Genomic DNA, 11,761 nt, shown 5'->3' on the forward strand with positions numbered 1-11,761 from the left:
AAGAAATTCTACGTCTCCGATTCAAATTTGGTGATGAATAGATATTTACTGTTAACCTATTGTGTGAAATTTCGTGTTATGGCGTGGTTTCTCGTTGGAATTTTAATCGATTTGATTGGCTACCTCAGATGAGCTCAAAATTATTAGCCAATCAAAACCTTCTCAATGAAATTCAACCAATCAGATCGATTGTGGATCGGTTTGGTCGGCGCGATTCGATTGCACGCACCCCCTCCCCAAATTTGTATAAAAAATCGACAATAACGTTAGCGGTACTTTACAGGGGCTTGGCCATAGGTGGGCCGCTGAGATGTATCTTGATTTTTGTATGTGACTCTTATCCGTATATATTATCCGGAGGCAGTTGGGACCTTTAACCTCCCATATTGCAGTGATAAAACGCATGAAATCGGTATTTAACGTATTTGGGTTTTGGGTTTAACTATATTAATTGTAAGTTAAATAATAAAACCAACACTCTTCGATTTGGCCATTTGGAAATTTTATTAGATGACGTGGGTACACATCCAACTACTAGTATTAAAATAACTGGATACCACAAGGATGGAGTCTACGATCCAACGACACTGACGTTTGGGGGTGTGTTGATTTAATTTCTTTATATCGCGGTACGTGGTCGACATACATGGACGGCGTTGGTACTTAACGCGACACCCAGTACGAGCGGCGACGGATAAAGTTGTAGTCGGGCAACTCGTGGATGGGACCCACGGCGGCCAGCGCATGTTCCTTGTCGTTGATCACGTCGTCAGCAGTCTTGCGAACCGCGGCGGCGTCGACGGCGTCGATGCGCGCAAAGATCTCGGCGGGCGTCAAGCGGCGTCCGTACACCAACAGCTGGCGGCCAATGTCTTCGCAGACGGGGGAGGACCCGTCCAACTGCATGAGGATCGACGCCTTGAGCTGGGTCTTGGCGCGCTCGACTTCGTCGTCCGTGGTCTTGTGCACGAGGCGGACCAACGCTTCCATCACGTACCACGTCAAGTCGTTCAGCTTGTACTTGTCCGCGACGGCATACACGCCGAAGATGCCCGTGTCTTGGTAAGACGTGTTGAACGTCATGAACGAGTGCGCCAGCTCCTGCTCGGCCACCACTTGGCTCAACTTGGACGACGCGTTCAGGCCCGCGCTCGACGTGCGGTCCCAGCTGCCAAGCAAGGTTTGCATGACCAACAACGGGAACGAGTTCTCCGAGGTCCATCCGTACGATTCAAAGCCAATGGCCACGTGAGCCAACGGAAGGTCGTCGTCCTAGTGAAGACATGTATAAGTACATGGAGGAATCGGCGCGGTTGCATGACGTACACGAATGCGAATGTCTGACCCGACAAACTTGACGGGTTCGAACGCAGGCACGGGCACTCGGGGTTCCGTCGGCAAGTTACCGAACGAATGCTGCGCCAAGTCGACCAACTGTTGGTGGTCGACGGCACCGGCACCGGCAATCACCATGCGGGGCGCGGTGTAGTGGGTGGCGATGTAGTCTTGGAGGTCGCCCTTGGACAAGCTGCGCACGTTGGCTTCCGAGCCCAAGATGGTGCGACCGAGGCCGTTGCCGAGGAACGCGGTTTCGTGAAGGCGGTCGAAGATCACTTCTTCTTGTTGCTTGTTCACTTCCTCCATTTCGCGAAGAATGACGTCGCGTTCACGCTCGATGGCGGCTTCGTCGAGCTTGGAGTTTTGCAAGATGTCCGACAAGATGTCCAACGCTTGAGGCACGTCCTTCTTGAACACCTTGGCGTAGTACACGGTTTGCTCGCGCGAAGTATACGCATTCAAGTGGCCGCCCATGTTTTCAATCTCGACTTCCAACTGTTGCTGGGTGCGCTTGGCCGTGCCCTTGAAGGCCATGTGTTCCAAGAAGTGTGCGGCACCGTTATTGGCTTCCGTCTCGTAGCGGGAACCGGCACCAATCCACACGCCGACCGTGGCAGTTTCACCGTGGCCGCCTTCCGACGCCACGCGCAAGCCGTTGGCCAACGTCGTGACTTCCGTCGCGGGCGCGTTCAAGACGTACGCGGGGAACGAGGAAGAAGGAGCCGCCTTGGAAGCATAGCTTCGCGACAATCGTTGAATGCTCTTCGACAACATGAGGCGGCGAAGGAATTGACTGTCCCCAAAACGAAATGCTGTGTGGGACCGAAGTGCTTCATTAGTGGTGGGGAAAGTGCCCAATTCGGATTGGCTCCTTCGCGTCCTTTTTATCCAATCCAGTTGCACGATTGAGCCACCTCATCCGGATCCGGTTAGAAGCAGCCAATCCCACTCCGAGGCGTGTGTTGTTTTTTTACCAATCACAAGCTATTGAATCTGAAACCGATCTTTCGACGAGCCGACACAGCTCGAAGGAGAAGTCAAGTCCTCGACGACGGCGCAACATCAGCATGCCCATCTCGTATGCAATGATCGCCCGGGACCTGGCTGTGCTATGCGAATACACAGACGAGCCGGTCGACACGGAACCGGCAAAGTTTGCGCATGCCGTGCTCCGCGACATCGTCGACAAGGCACATCCGACCGAGACCCGCAACGTGTTTACGATGGGCAAGCGCGTGTACTACTACTACTTGTTTGATGGTCTGACGTACATTTGCATGTGCGACGAAACGTTCCAGCGCGAAGCTGCGTATGCGATGCTGGAAGAGACCAAGAACGAGTTTCTGTCTCGAAGTGGTCACCGGAGCAAGACGCCCAAGGACTTTGCATCGTACTTGCATGCCATCATGACCAAGTACGAGAACGTCAAGATACGAACCAAGATTGACGTGGTAAGTGTTCATGTACAGCAGCAGCACTGCCTGCCGCGACTGCAATGCAATTACCCACACCATATTATATAGGTCACGGATCAAGTGAAAGAAGTAAAAAACAAGATGGCCGACAGTTTACATCGGGTACATACCGCGACTCTCTCTACATGCAAAAGAACATCCCAAACCCACGAAACGCCCGATTCTGCATTAGTTACTCGAGCGCGGCGTCAAGATGAACGACCTTGTGACCAAGACCGAGAAGCTGCACCACGACGCCCTCGTGTTCCAGCAAAGTTCCACCAAGCTCAAGAACGTTCTGTGGTGGAAAAACATCAAGTACCAGCTTCTGGCGCTGGTGCTGTTTGCAGTACTCATGTGGATCGGCGCTAGTTGGATCTGTGGGTGGGATATGAGTTCATGTAGCAGCGGCAGCAACACGCGCAACATTCCCATGATCCGAGACATCTCGCACTCCGTGTCCAGCGGGATTGACTCGGCCCAGCACGGAATTGAAAGCACCGTCGATTCGGCGCAACAACAACAAGTTGGAAGCACGATCGACAAGGCCAAGGGGGTGGCCGCCGACGCATTGCACCGATAAATATGAATGTCACACATGAACATGTCGTAACTAGTTAGTACCGAAACTCCACATTGACCTACTTCGCAGTATCCTCCCAAGTGCCATTACCAGTAGCTGCAGTGAGTGTAGGTCGAGGAAGCCACGTCACCATTCGTGACTTACGTCCGAACCAACATTAGACTGTGATGACATGGTTGATCTAAAGGCCACTGATATGAGGCCTATGTGATCCATACTTGTAAGTGTTCATTTGATTGAAGATGAAACCCACTGCAAAGACGTTCTCGGAGACGGGGAAATCATATTACGCACGATTAAAGCGATATGCGCAGCAGAGAGACTGGCCTGCACGTCCTAAATGTCGCCAGAGTCGGCGGTTTGGGCGCCAACTTCCTTGAGCAAGGCTTCGGTTTCCGCCGCCGTGAGCAAGCGGTGGACCAACTTGCCCTGTTCGTTGCGGGTCAACGTGGAAAACTCGAGCTTTTCTGCGGTGGGGGTCGTCGTGTCCATGGTCTTGGCCATGACCTTGACTGAGAACTTAAGCGCTTCTTCAACCGACAAGTCTTCCTGATAGTCGGATTTGAGCAGGTTCTTCGCCGCGCGGTTGTTGGCGCCAATCGCCGTCGCCTTCCATCCGCCGTAGTTACCGCTCGGGTCACTGTGATACAATTGAAAGCCAAAGTGGCGATCCCACCCAGCATACAAGAACGACACGCCGAACGGACGCTGGCCGCCGAATTGGGTGTACGCTTGCTTGTAGTTGCAGATTGTTTGGACCAGTTGCTCACAAGGTTGATGTTCTTGGTACGACAGCTGGTATCGCTGCGCAGTCAGACGCGCGTAGTTGACCAGGATGTTGGCATCCGACGTGAGCCCTACATGGTGGCGCTGGTGATTCAAATGCATCGTCATGGAATAAGGTACCCGCGACGGCACAGATGATGTGATCGTCCAACTTCATTGTTTTTTCACTAGTCTTGACAGGCGCAAGCAGCTTGGAGACGGTCTTCTTTTCAGCTACGCAGAATGTCAGGGTACATTGCCCCCACAGGATCCAGTCATGCGGTCAACGAACCAGCGATCACGATGCCATCCTTTGCGAGGATCCCGACAGCGGACCCAGCGTTGTTGATAGCTTCCATAGCATATTCGACTTGGAAGAGTCGTCCTTCGGGGGAGAAGGTCGTTGTGCGGCCATCGTATCGTCGAGACATCTTCCTTCTTCTTTCCTTGAAACTCTGAGGCTCAAAATGGCACGTTGGATATAACCAGGTATTTTCCTAAAGGGGGGATTTACCAAATGAAAAAGGCCTAATTTCAAACTCGAAATTCGGAAGATCTCAACCGGTTTTATCCGGAGGAGAGCATTCACTTCCAAACAAGGTTATCCGTATACTAGTACTACGTAGTACATATGTATAACCGTTATCCGGACGATTTACCTGTCAGTCATACTATAATAACGCTAATAGCACCAATTTAACGTAAATTTTGCACTGCGAATCCACACGAATTTTCCAATACAATTTCCCTGAAAATAATTCGGGGAATATCTTGTTGGAAGGTGCTTTTGCTACAGGAAAAAATCACATTTAAGCTGAACTACCGCTGTGTTTGTTGTTGTGGCACTTTGGTGCCGACCATGCCATTCATCCACGAAGCGTAATTTACAGTATTAGCAAGTGTTTTGATTGGCAACTGTGTGTGAAAAGGTACAGTAGGTACATAAGAAGATATGCATCAAGAAATTCCCAATATAATCAGATCAAAAGGCTCCATTATGATTATGAAACTTTACAGGAAATATCACGTAGCAAAATTAACGTTAGTGATTTTGAGAAGGTCAGTAAATTGCCGGGGAACTGGCAGTTTTCAAACACAAGGTTCACATGTGACGTATTTACAATCAGAAACACTTGATGTAGTCGACCGACTTCAAATGGAAAATATATAGAATCTCGTTACACGATTATGGTTTATACCAACAGCACGGCATTGATACACCCGTCGTTTTCGGGGTTGTTGGTCACCTGTGCAAACTTCCCCCACACGACTTTGCCTGTGGTGGTGACAAGGCCCAATTCGCTCACGTTCACTTCGATGATCGTCCCCTTGGTCATAACACCCAGCTGCGTGTACAGCGGCGATGACGGGTTCTTCTTGACGCCCAAAATGTCCAGCTGGAACGTCGTCTTCAGTTCGGGGTGGGTCACGTGCGCCTTCTTGAAGCGCATGGCGGCTGGCCGGATGAAGCGTTCGTATTTGGGCGGCTTGCGTGTGAAGTTTTCGCCGACGAACGTCGCTTTGGTGATCATGCGCTTCCACGCCTTGTTGCGACGCTTGCCCGATCGCAACACTTTGAACATTTCGTCATCGGCAATCGGCTTGACTTTCGGGATCGGGACGTCCCACTTGCCCGCCTTCTCCTTTCGCTTTTGCTTGACTGTGTTACTGAGTACCTTGGCACGACTCACGCCCTCGCGGTCCAACAAGTATGACGGCACGGCGCCGTCGGGGATGTTGTCGTCGTTCGCGTGTTTGTTGGTACGTTCGTTGTGCATGGCCAACGTCTTCTTCATCGCGGCCTTTTCCTTGAATCGCTTCTGGTTGTACAACTTGGCGCGCAACCCGTGGACCTTTTGCGCAAACGCAGATCGTCGATGGACTTCACGCGCTTCCTTCTTGCGCGCGCGTTCATGGTGATCGTACCGCACACCATGGCGCTTCTTGTGCATTTCCATATGCTCATGTTGAGGCATGTTGTCTCGGCAGCTTTAGCGACGAAGGTGACGGCGGCGGTGGTGGTTCCCCCCAACAGAAACTAATATAGATGGCCTTCTGATTGGCAACCAATGAGTGGAAGCACACCCACCAACCAATAAAAATGACCCTGCCAACCATCGAGCTCACTCTATTTCCAGGCTACTGGTTTGGAAATAGTGTGAGACGAGTCCGGATACTTAACCGTATAAGTTGAAGCACAACCGGTTTTGGCCAATCAGATCCCTGGGTTGGCCGAAATCATCGTTTTCTCACAGATCTTTTTGACATCGCCACCTGCCATGATGAAGCGAGAAATGATGGATGCCATCCTGATGCCTCTATGGGCCACGGGTGTCTTGGCGGCAGTTCGAGCTGCGTACGGTATGTGTCTACCCACCCCACATGACGTCATGATGACGTATATGAAGAGTCTGCCTGGTTCCACAACAACGTGGTCGCTGTGTACGGAACGGATGCAATCTACCCGTCGTCATTGGCGCTGGCCTTTGTCGTGTTTTGGACACATTCCGCCATCATGATGGTGATAGATTTCACCAAACCTGGTACGATAGTCGTAGTTTCCGACAGTCAATCTCACAGTTGCCATCGATAGCGTGGGCCCAAAAGTACAAAGTGCAAGCGGTAAATGCAATATGCTTGTTGCCGAGGCTGACTTCCCTGTTGCCCTTAGGACAAGTTTGTGTCGGGTGAAATGACTTGGAAAGCCGTCAAAGTGGCCTTGTTCAATCTGCTGGTTGTGTCCCTCCCCATGTCGATCATCCTCTTCAAACTCGTCCTGCCATGGCGAGGCGTGTCGCCGCAGAGTCCGCTTCCATCGTGGTACACTACTCCAAACCGTTTCACTCCATCGTTTTCTCAATGAAAAGTCGACCTAGGGGAGCGGTCGTCGTTGAATTCTGTACCTACATCGTCGTCGAAGAAGTGCTCTTTTACTACTCCCATCGGCTATTCGTACAGTCGTGCCCGACATCTCCAGTGTATGGTTTTCCATCATGACACTGTGTAGCACACCAAGCCTTTCTACGCCGCGTATCACAAGAAACACCACGAGTTCACGGCGCCCGTGGGCGTGGCCGCCATCTACTGCACCCCCATGGAGATGGCCCTGTCGAACGTGTTGCCTCTCATGGCGGGTACGTCATTCGCGGGTACAATGATTCCATTACACGGCGATGACGTAGGACCGGCAATGATGGGCTCCCACGTCACAACGTCCACCGCGTGGTTTTGTGTGGCGCTGATCAACACGGTGCAAACCCATTCTGGCTACGACTTTCCCTTTATGGCGTGCCCCAAAGCCCACGACTTTCACCATGAAACGTTCAGCGAAAACTTTGGGTGCTTCTTCTTCATGACGAGATTTATTCTTTGCTGACAACTCACGATGGAGTTAGGGTGCTGGGGGTGCTCGATGCAGTGCACCACACCAACACAAAGTACATGGCGCGAATGGCTGCCGACGATCAAGCTCAGCGATTGAAAATGCAGCGCAAGGAAGCATGAACTTAGCTCGACGGACTTCCGCCACCACTGATAAGTAGCCCCTGAACTTCTAAAAGTTGTGGCATGTCTTCTACTGTATCCATACAATCCTCACAGCCAGCTGGGAATATCCTAGCGGCAACCATATTGGAAGGAAGGATATGTGGATGTAGCGCCGACCGCCATGTTCCACTTGATGGGGGTGGACATCCATCCCCATGCACACTGCATAACCAGCTGTGCTACCAACTCCTTTGAATCTGTTGTGGATCACTGGGACTTACGTTCGACGTTTCTCGGTCATGATTGCCGACGGTGTGCAACGGCGACCCGTCTTGTACATGTAACTTAAGTGCAAAGTCGTGATTCTTCCAATAATAATATGTTGCGGGGAACTATTTCTTGGCGTTTACTTCTTTTCGTACTTTTGGAGCAGGCCAACGTAGGCCAAGCCACTGTCTGCGCACGCGGCCAGCAGCGCGTACTTGCCTCCTTCCTTGACCAGCTTGTTCGAGCCCGTGTTCACCAGGCGGCTGCCCGTGGCCCCAAACGGATGGCCCAGTGCCAACGACCCTCCCCACGTGTTGAGTTTGTCGTGGTTGACCTTGCCCACGGCGTCACTACAAACCGCAAAGTGAACCAAAACGAATATATAAGGGGCCATTTGGAAGATAGACACATCTCGCACCTCCATCCAAACTCTTGCTTGCAGAAGTCGGCGTCGGCCAACGCGTTCAAGTTGGCCAGCACTTGGCCGGCAAACGCTTCGTGGATGTCAAAGTGGTCAATGTCGTTCAGCGTGAGGTTGTTCTTCTTGAGGATCTGGGCAATGCCGTAGGCTGGCCCGAGGAGCAGCAGCTCGAACGGGTCCACGCCGACAAACACAGAGTCCACCAAGACACTCTTGGGCGTGTAGCCCAGCTCCAGCGCCTTCGACTCGGACATGAGCAAGGTCGCGGCGCTTCCATCGGTCAAGAAGGACGAGTTGGCCGCCGTGTGCGTGCCGTGGGGCTTGATGAACGCCGGCTTCAACGACGACACCTACATCAGCATGCATGAGATAATTTGGCGATGGAGGAAAGATTTCTGGCGCACCTTTTCGTAGTTGCTGTCGGGGTTGATGCCGTTTTCGAGCGTCGTGCCCTTGTACGGAATGATCTCGCCGTCGTACTTGCCCTCTGCATGCGCCTTGGCGGCATTCTTGTGGCTCTTGATGGAGAATTCGTCCATTTCCTTTCGGGTGACGCCAAATCGGGCAGACAGACGGTCCGACGAGTTGCCCATGACTTCGTTCGTGTGGAAGTTCTTGATTGCCGGAGCTTCGGGCGCCAAATCACTCAGCTTCAAGCCGGAAAGCAACTTCAAAATGCCCAACGGACCAGCCTTCAAGGCCTTCGCAGAGTTGATCAAACGCTTGCGAATGGGGCGGGAAAAGCGAATGGGGACGTCCGAAAACGTCTCGACGCCGCCGGCCAGCACAATATCGGCGTTACCCGCAAGGATCTTTTCCGCCCCCGTGGCAATGGCTTGGCTGGACGAGATGCATGCTTGGGTGACCGTGTGAGCAGGGATATTCTTCGGGATCCCAGCACCCAACGCAGCTTCACGAGCAATGTTGCTCGTGCGCACTTCTTGGATGACGGTCCCACACAGAACGTAGTCGATCTTGGCGGGATCGATCGCGGTCTTGACGAGGAGCCCCTTGATGGCATCGCGCATCAAGTCGTATGCCATCAGGTCGCTGTAGACGGTGCCGGACTTGTGGAACGGCAAGCGAATGCCATCGACCACGACGACGCGGCGGGAGCTAAAGCCACGGGTAATGCTGCGGTACATGGTGGGTGGAGCGGAAGAAGCAATTGTGTGGTGCTTCTGCGATCTTTTCGGTTTTCGGTCAAAACCCTGTTTCGTCAACTTGAAGTCCTGATGCTCGTTTAAATGCGAGTCGTCGATTAGACTACATATTTGTATGGACTCTGTTAAGTTCGTCGACGAAACACCTTTTGGGCAAAACTGTACAACGACACCATGAGGAGAAGCCACATGGGATACGAGTCGCGGTGATCAAGCTCAAGTCGACCAAAGCTAGAGTATGTACAGACTACCACGTAATAAGCTTTATCGTTGTATGGTGTACAGCTGTACCTATGGCGGTGCTACGACTCCTCTTATCATCCCAACATTAGGAACTGGAGAGCAGCTACTGTAACAAGTGCACACTGCACATTGCAAACCCAGTATTGTAAGTAGTAGGTATTTAGTATTGGATGATACTTTACGTAGAAGCTAGCTCCTTGATCCGATTGCAGAGGTTGGTCTTATCAGGCGGCACTGGACCCGATGAACGCCTCCAAGTCTTCGATGGACTTGGGGACGCGGCTGGTCAAGATTTCAATGCCTGTGTCCGTGATCTACACAATCGCATCCATCAGGTATATATATACCACTCTACAGTAGTCCGTCCATACCAGCACATCGTCTTCGATGCGGATGCCGATGCCTCGGAACTCGACTGGCACGGTCATGTCGTTCTTGGGCAGGTAGATGCCAGGTTCCACGGTCACGACCATGCCTGGCCGCAGGGGCGACGATCGAGGGAACCGAGGGGTGTCGTGGACGTCCATGCCGAGGTAGTGGCTCAAGTGCGTGGGGTTGTACATTCGGAAGAGGCGGCTGAACTCGGGCGTGTTGAGGCCGACGGTCGCGGGGATGATCCCGACGTCCTTCATGCCCTGGCCCAGCAGCCCCACGGAGTAATGGTGCAGCTCGTCCAGCGACAGCGACGTCTTGCATTCCATCGCCACGTGCAGGCGCTATACAAAACTACTTTTTAACACAAACAACATAGACGTTACAGGCCATAAATCAACGAACCTCCAAACAACGCAACTGGACGTCCAACACCAGCGTGTACAAGGCTTTCTGGGGCCCGGTGAACTGTCCGTCGATGGGCCACGTGCGCGTGATGTCGCTGACGTAGTTGCCCGTGATTTCACAGCCAGAGTCCATGAGCACAAGCTCCTCCTTCTGCAACATGCTGCGCTTCGACAGGTAGTGGATCACAGATCCGTTGGCACCGGCCCCCACCACACACGGAAACGAATTACGTGGCGCACCCCTGGCTCTGCATTTGGCTTCGAAGTGGCCAGCCAGTGCCAACTCCAACTGCCCCGGCGCACACGACGCCATCACGGATCGAAAGGCGTCCGACCCAATCGCCGTCGCCTCCCGGATCTTGACCACTTCGGCCGGCGACTTGATCACCCGCAGCGAGTCCAAGTGCGCGTCCGCCATCTGGAACTGGTGGGTTTGGGCGATGCTCCGAGTGGCTTGCAGGAACCGCGGCGGGTATTTGCCTTGCACGGGGGCGGTAAGGCACAGATGCGTGTCGGGCGCGATCATCGACAGCAGCTTGGACTCGAACTCGTCCAGGGTGTACGCGGCGTCGGCGAGAAATTGAGACTTGGCCGTGTGGATGTCGGTCCGCGGGCCGTCCCACTGCTCGCTGCACGCAACATGAGGAAAGGACCCATGGAAGTTAATCCTACCTATGGGCATCGCGAGGACGAACGAACAGAATGTACTCGGACGTGGCGTCGGCGTTCTTCTTGAGCACGGCCACGGCCTCCGGCTCGTCGAGCCCCGTGAGGTACAAGAAGTGCGAGTCTTGTCGGAAGTCGTACGGAATGTCGTGAGACGAGTACTTCTCCTCTGCGGCATTCAGCTAGTGTGTGCACGCTGATGTCAACACAGGGTAGAACAAACAGCAACAGCAGCACGTACAATGAGAATCGAATTCGCCGGCAACAACTTCACCGCCTGCTCACGACGTTGCTGAAACTCGGATGCTTGGATCCCTGGCACAAGTTCGTTCGCTTTGAGCACAAACGGATTGTGAGGTGTGGTGTACTGTCGCATGCGGGTTGGAGGTAGCCCTCGCGACAACGCAGCTCCATGCGTGAGCTTCCGAAGGCCGATGGTGGTCAACCGATGCATCTGTGTTGTCAGCAGGCAAATATATGCTCATTGGCAGCATCGTATAAAGTTTGACGGTTCGACTGGGAAGGTTTTTTCATGTTTTAGGGTATTTTACTGTTAATAGAACAAACCAGCACGGTTTTACCTTAAACGTGATTTC

The 11,761-nt window shown here is 52.8% G+C and overlaps 7 protein-coding genes across 13 annotated transcripts; 2 read left to right on the top strand and 5 right to left on the bottom strand.

Moving 5' to 3' along the window:
* Positions 1–588: 588 nt before the first annotated feature.
* On the bottom strand, positions 589–2,228 carry H257_06124 (hypothetical protein). Its single transcript, XM_009831237.1, has 2 exons — positions 1,327–2,228; positions 589–1,272 (listed from the first exon to the last, which is right to left on the bottom strand). The coding sequence occupies exons 1-2, from the start codon at positions 2,110–2,112 to the stop codon at positions 664–666; spliced, it is 1,395 nt and encodes a 464-aa protein (XP_009829539.1). The 5' UTR covers positions 2,113–2,228; the 3' UTR covers positions 589–663.
* A 103-nt stretch (positions 2,229–2,331) lies between these two features.
* On the top strand, positions 2,332–3,442 carry H257_06125 (hypothetical protein). Its single transcript, XM_009831238.1, has 3 exons — positions 2,332–2,789; positions 2,862–2,915; positions 2,986–3,442. The coding sequence occupies exons 1-3, from the start codon at positions 2,406–2,408 to the stop codon at positions 3,373–3,375; spliced, it is 828 nt and encodes a 275-aa protein (XP_009829540.1). The 5' UTR covers positions 2,332–2,405; the 3' UTR covers positions 3,376–3,442.
* A 196-nt stretch (positions 3,443–3,638) lies between these two features.
* Positions 3,639–4,638, bottom strand: H257_06126 (hypothetical protein). The gene is made up of 3 exons (XM_009831239.1): positions 4,433–4,638; positions 4,282–4,374; positions 3,639–4,232 (listed from the first exon to the last, which is right to left on the bottom strand). Exons 1-3 carry the CDS (start codon positions 4,569–4,571, stop codon positions 3,712–3,714), a joined length of 753 nt encoding a protein of 250 aa, XP_009829541.1. The 5' UTR covers positions 4,572–4,638; the 3' UTR covers positions 3,639–3,711.
* A 659-nt stretch (positions 4,639–5,297) lies between these two features.
* Positions 5,298–6,195, bottom strand: H257_06127 (hypothetical protein). The gene has a single exon (XM_009831240.1). It carries the CDS (start codon positions 6,114–6,116, stop codon positions 5,334–5,336), a length of 783 nt encoding a protein of 260 aa, XP_009829542.1. The 5' UTR covers positions 6,117–6,195; the 3' UTR covers positions 5,298–5,333.
* A 204-nt stretch (positions 6,196–6,399) lies between these two features.
* On the top strand, positions 6,400–7,726 carry H257_06128. 2 transcript variants are annotated; one of them, XM_009831241.1, is made up of 8 exons: positions 6,400–6,501; positions 6,549–6,683; positions 6,734–6,762; positions 6,812–6,960; positions 7,017–7,092; positions 7,148–7,274; positions 7,323–7,479; positions 7,536–7,726. In XM_009831241.1, exons 1-8 carry the CDS (start codon positions 6,420–6,422, stop codon positions 7,642–7,644), a joined length of 864 nt encoding a protein of 287 aa, XP_009829543.1. In that variant the 5' UTR covers positions 6,400–6,419; the 3' UTR covers positions 7,645–7,726. The 2 variants fall into 2 exon arrangements, with proteins under 2 accessions (XP_009829543.1, XP_009829544.1); XM_009831242.1 differs by having other exon boundaries at positions 7,323–7,726.
* A 170-nt stretch (positions 7,727–7,896) lies between these two features.
* On the bottom strand, positions 7,897–9,516 carry H257_06129 (hypothetical protein). The gene is made up of 3 exons (XM_009831243.1): positions 8,719–9,516; positions 8,312–8,664; positions 7,897–8,243 (listed from the first exon to the last, which is right to left on the bottom strand). The coding sequence occupies exons 1-3, from the start codon at positions 9,457–9,459 to the stop codon at positions 8,033–8,035; spliced, it is 1,305 nt and encodes a 434-aa protein (XP_009829545.1). The 5' UTR covers positions 9,460–9,516; the 3' UTR covers positions 7,897–8,032.
* Positions 9,517–9,859: 343 nt separating this feature from the next.
* On the bottom strand, positions 9,860–11,735 carry H257_06130 (hypothetical protein). 6 transcript variants are annotated; one of them, XM_009831244.1, is made up of 5 exons: positions 11,407–11,636; positions 11,172–11,347; positions 10,498–11,128; positions 10,092–10,436; positions 9,864–10,034 (listed from the first exon to the last, which is right to left on the bottom strand). In XM_009831244.1, the coding sequence occupies exons 1-5, from the start codon at positions 11,617–11,619 to the stop codon at positions 9,945–9,947; spliced, it is 1,455 nt and encodes a 484-aa protein (XP_009829546.1). In that variant the 5' UTR covers positions 11,620–11,636; the 3' UTR covers positions 9,864–9,944. The 6 variants fall into 6 exon arrangements, with proteins under 6 accessions (XP_009829549.1, XP_009829548.1, XP_009829546.1 ...); XM_009831247.1 differs by having other exon boundaries at positions 9,860–10,034; positions 10,092–11,128; positions 11,407–11,630; XM_009831248.1 differs by having other exon boundaries at positions 9,864–10,436; positions 11,407–11,630.
* Between the last annotated feature and the right edge of the window lie 26 nt (positions 11,736–11,761).

The sequence above is a fragment of the Aphanomyces astaci genome (genome assembly GCF_000520075.1).
Source record: "Aphanomyces astaci strain APO3 unplaced genomic scaffold supercont1.12, whole genome shotgun sequence".
NCBI classification, from domain to species: domain Eukaryota; phylum Oomycota; class Saprolegniomycetes; order Saprolegniales; family Verrucalvaceae; genus Aphanomyces; species Aphanomyces astaci.

Excerpts from the sequence above, each read along its gene's own strand:
- H257_06130 (XM_009831244.1), bottom strand. The coding sequence starts at position 11,619 with ATGCATCGGTTGACCACCATCGGCCTTCGGAAGCTCACGCATGGAGCT. Across the intron at positions 11,129-11,171 it reads CGTCCTCGCGATGCCCATAG|CGAGCAGTGGGACGGCCCGC; the intron begins GTAGGATTAACT and ends TGTTGCGTGCAG. Across the intron at positions 10,035-10,091 it reads GCATCGAAGACGATGTGCTG|ATCACGGACACAGGCATTGA; the intron begins GTATGGACGGAC and ends GCGATTGTGTAG.
- H257_06127 (XM_009831240.1), bottom strand. The coding sequence starts at position 6,116 with ATGCCTCAACATGAGCATATGGAAATGCACAAGAAGCGCCATGGTGTG.
- H257_06124 (XM_009831237.1), bottom strand. The coding sequence starts at position 2,112 with ATGTTGTCGAAGAGCATTCAACGATTGTCGCGAAGCTATGCTTCCAAG. Across the intron at positions 1,273-1,326 it reads GGTCAGACATTCGCATTCGT|GACGACGACCTTCCGTTGGC; the intron begins GTACGTCATGCA and ends TGTCTTCACTAG.
- H257_06128 (XM_009831241.1), top strand. The coding sequence starts at position 6,420 with ATGATGAAGCGAGAAATGATGGATGCCATCCTGATGCCTCTATGGGCC. Across the intron at positions 6,502-6,548 it reads GGCAGTTCGAGCTGCGTACG|AGTCTGCCTGGTTCCACAAC; the intron begins GTATGTGTCTAC and ends ACGTATATGAAG. Across the intron at positions 7,480-7,535 it reads ACGTTCAGCGAAAACTTTGG|GGTGCTGGGGGTGCTCGATG; the intron begins GTGCTTCTTCTT and ends CGATGGAGTTAG.
- H257_06125 (XM_009831238.1), top strand. The coding sequence starts at position 2,406 with ATGCCCATCTCGTATGCAATGATCGCCCGGGACCTGGCTGTGCTATGC. Across the intron at positions 2,790-2,861 it reads TACGAACCAAGATTGACGTG|GTCACGGATCAAGTGAAAGA; the intron begins GTAAGTGTTCAT and ends CATATTATATAG. Across the intron at positions 2,916-2,985 it reads TGGCCGACAGTTTACATCGG|TTACTCGAGCGCGGCGTCAA; the intron begins GTACATACCGCG and ends ATTCTGCATTAG.
- H257_06126 (XM_009831239.1), bottom strand. The coding sequence starts at position 4,571 with ATGTCTCGACGATACGATGGCCGCACAACGACCTTCTCCCCCGAAGGA. Across the intron at positions 4,375-4,432 it reads GGATGGCATCGTGATCGCTG|CTGAAAAGAAGACCGTCTCC; the intron begins GTTCGTTGACCG and ends CATTCTGCGTAG. Across the intron at positions 4,233-4,281 it reads CATCATCTGTGCCGTCGCGG|GGCTCACGTCGGATGCCAAC; the intron begins GTACCTTATTCC and ends GCCACCATGTAG.
- H257_06129 (XM_009831243.1), bottom strand. The coding sequence starts at position 9,459 with ATGTACCGCAGCATTACCCGTGGCTTTAGCTCCCGCCGCGTCGTCGTG. Across the intron at positions 8,665-8,718 it reads CCGACAGCAACTACGAAAAG|GTGTCGTCGTTGAAGCCGGC; the intron begins GTGCGCCAGAAA and ends ATGCTGATGTAG. Across the intron at positions 8,244-8,311 it reads AAGCAAGAGTTTGGATGGAG|TGACGCCGTGGGCAAGGTCA; the intron begins GTGCGAGATGTG and ends TGCGGTTTGTAG.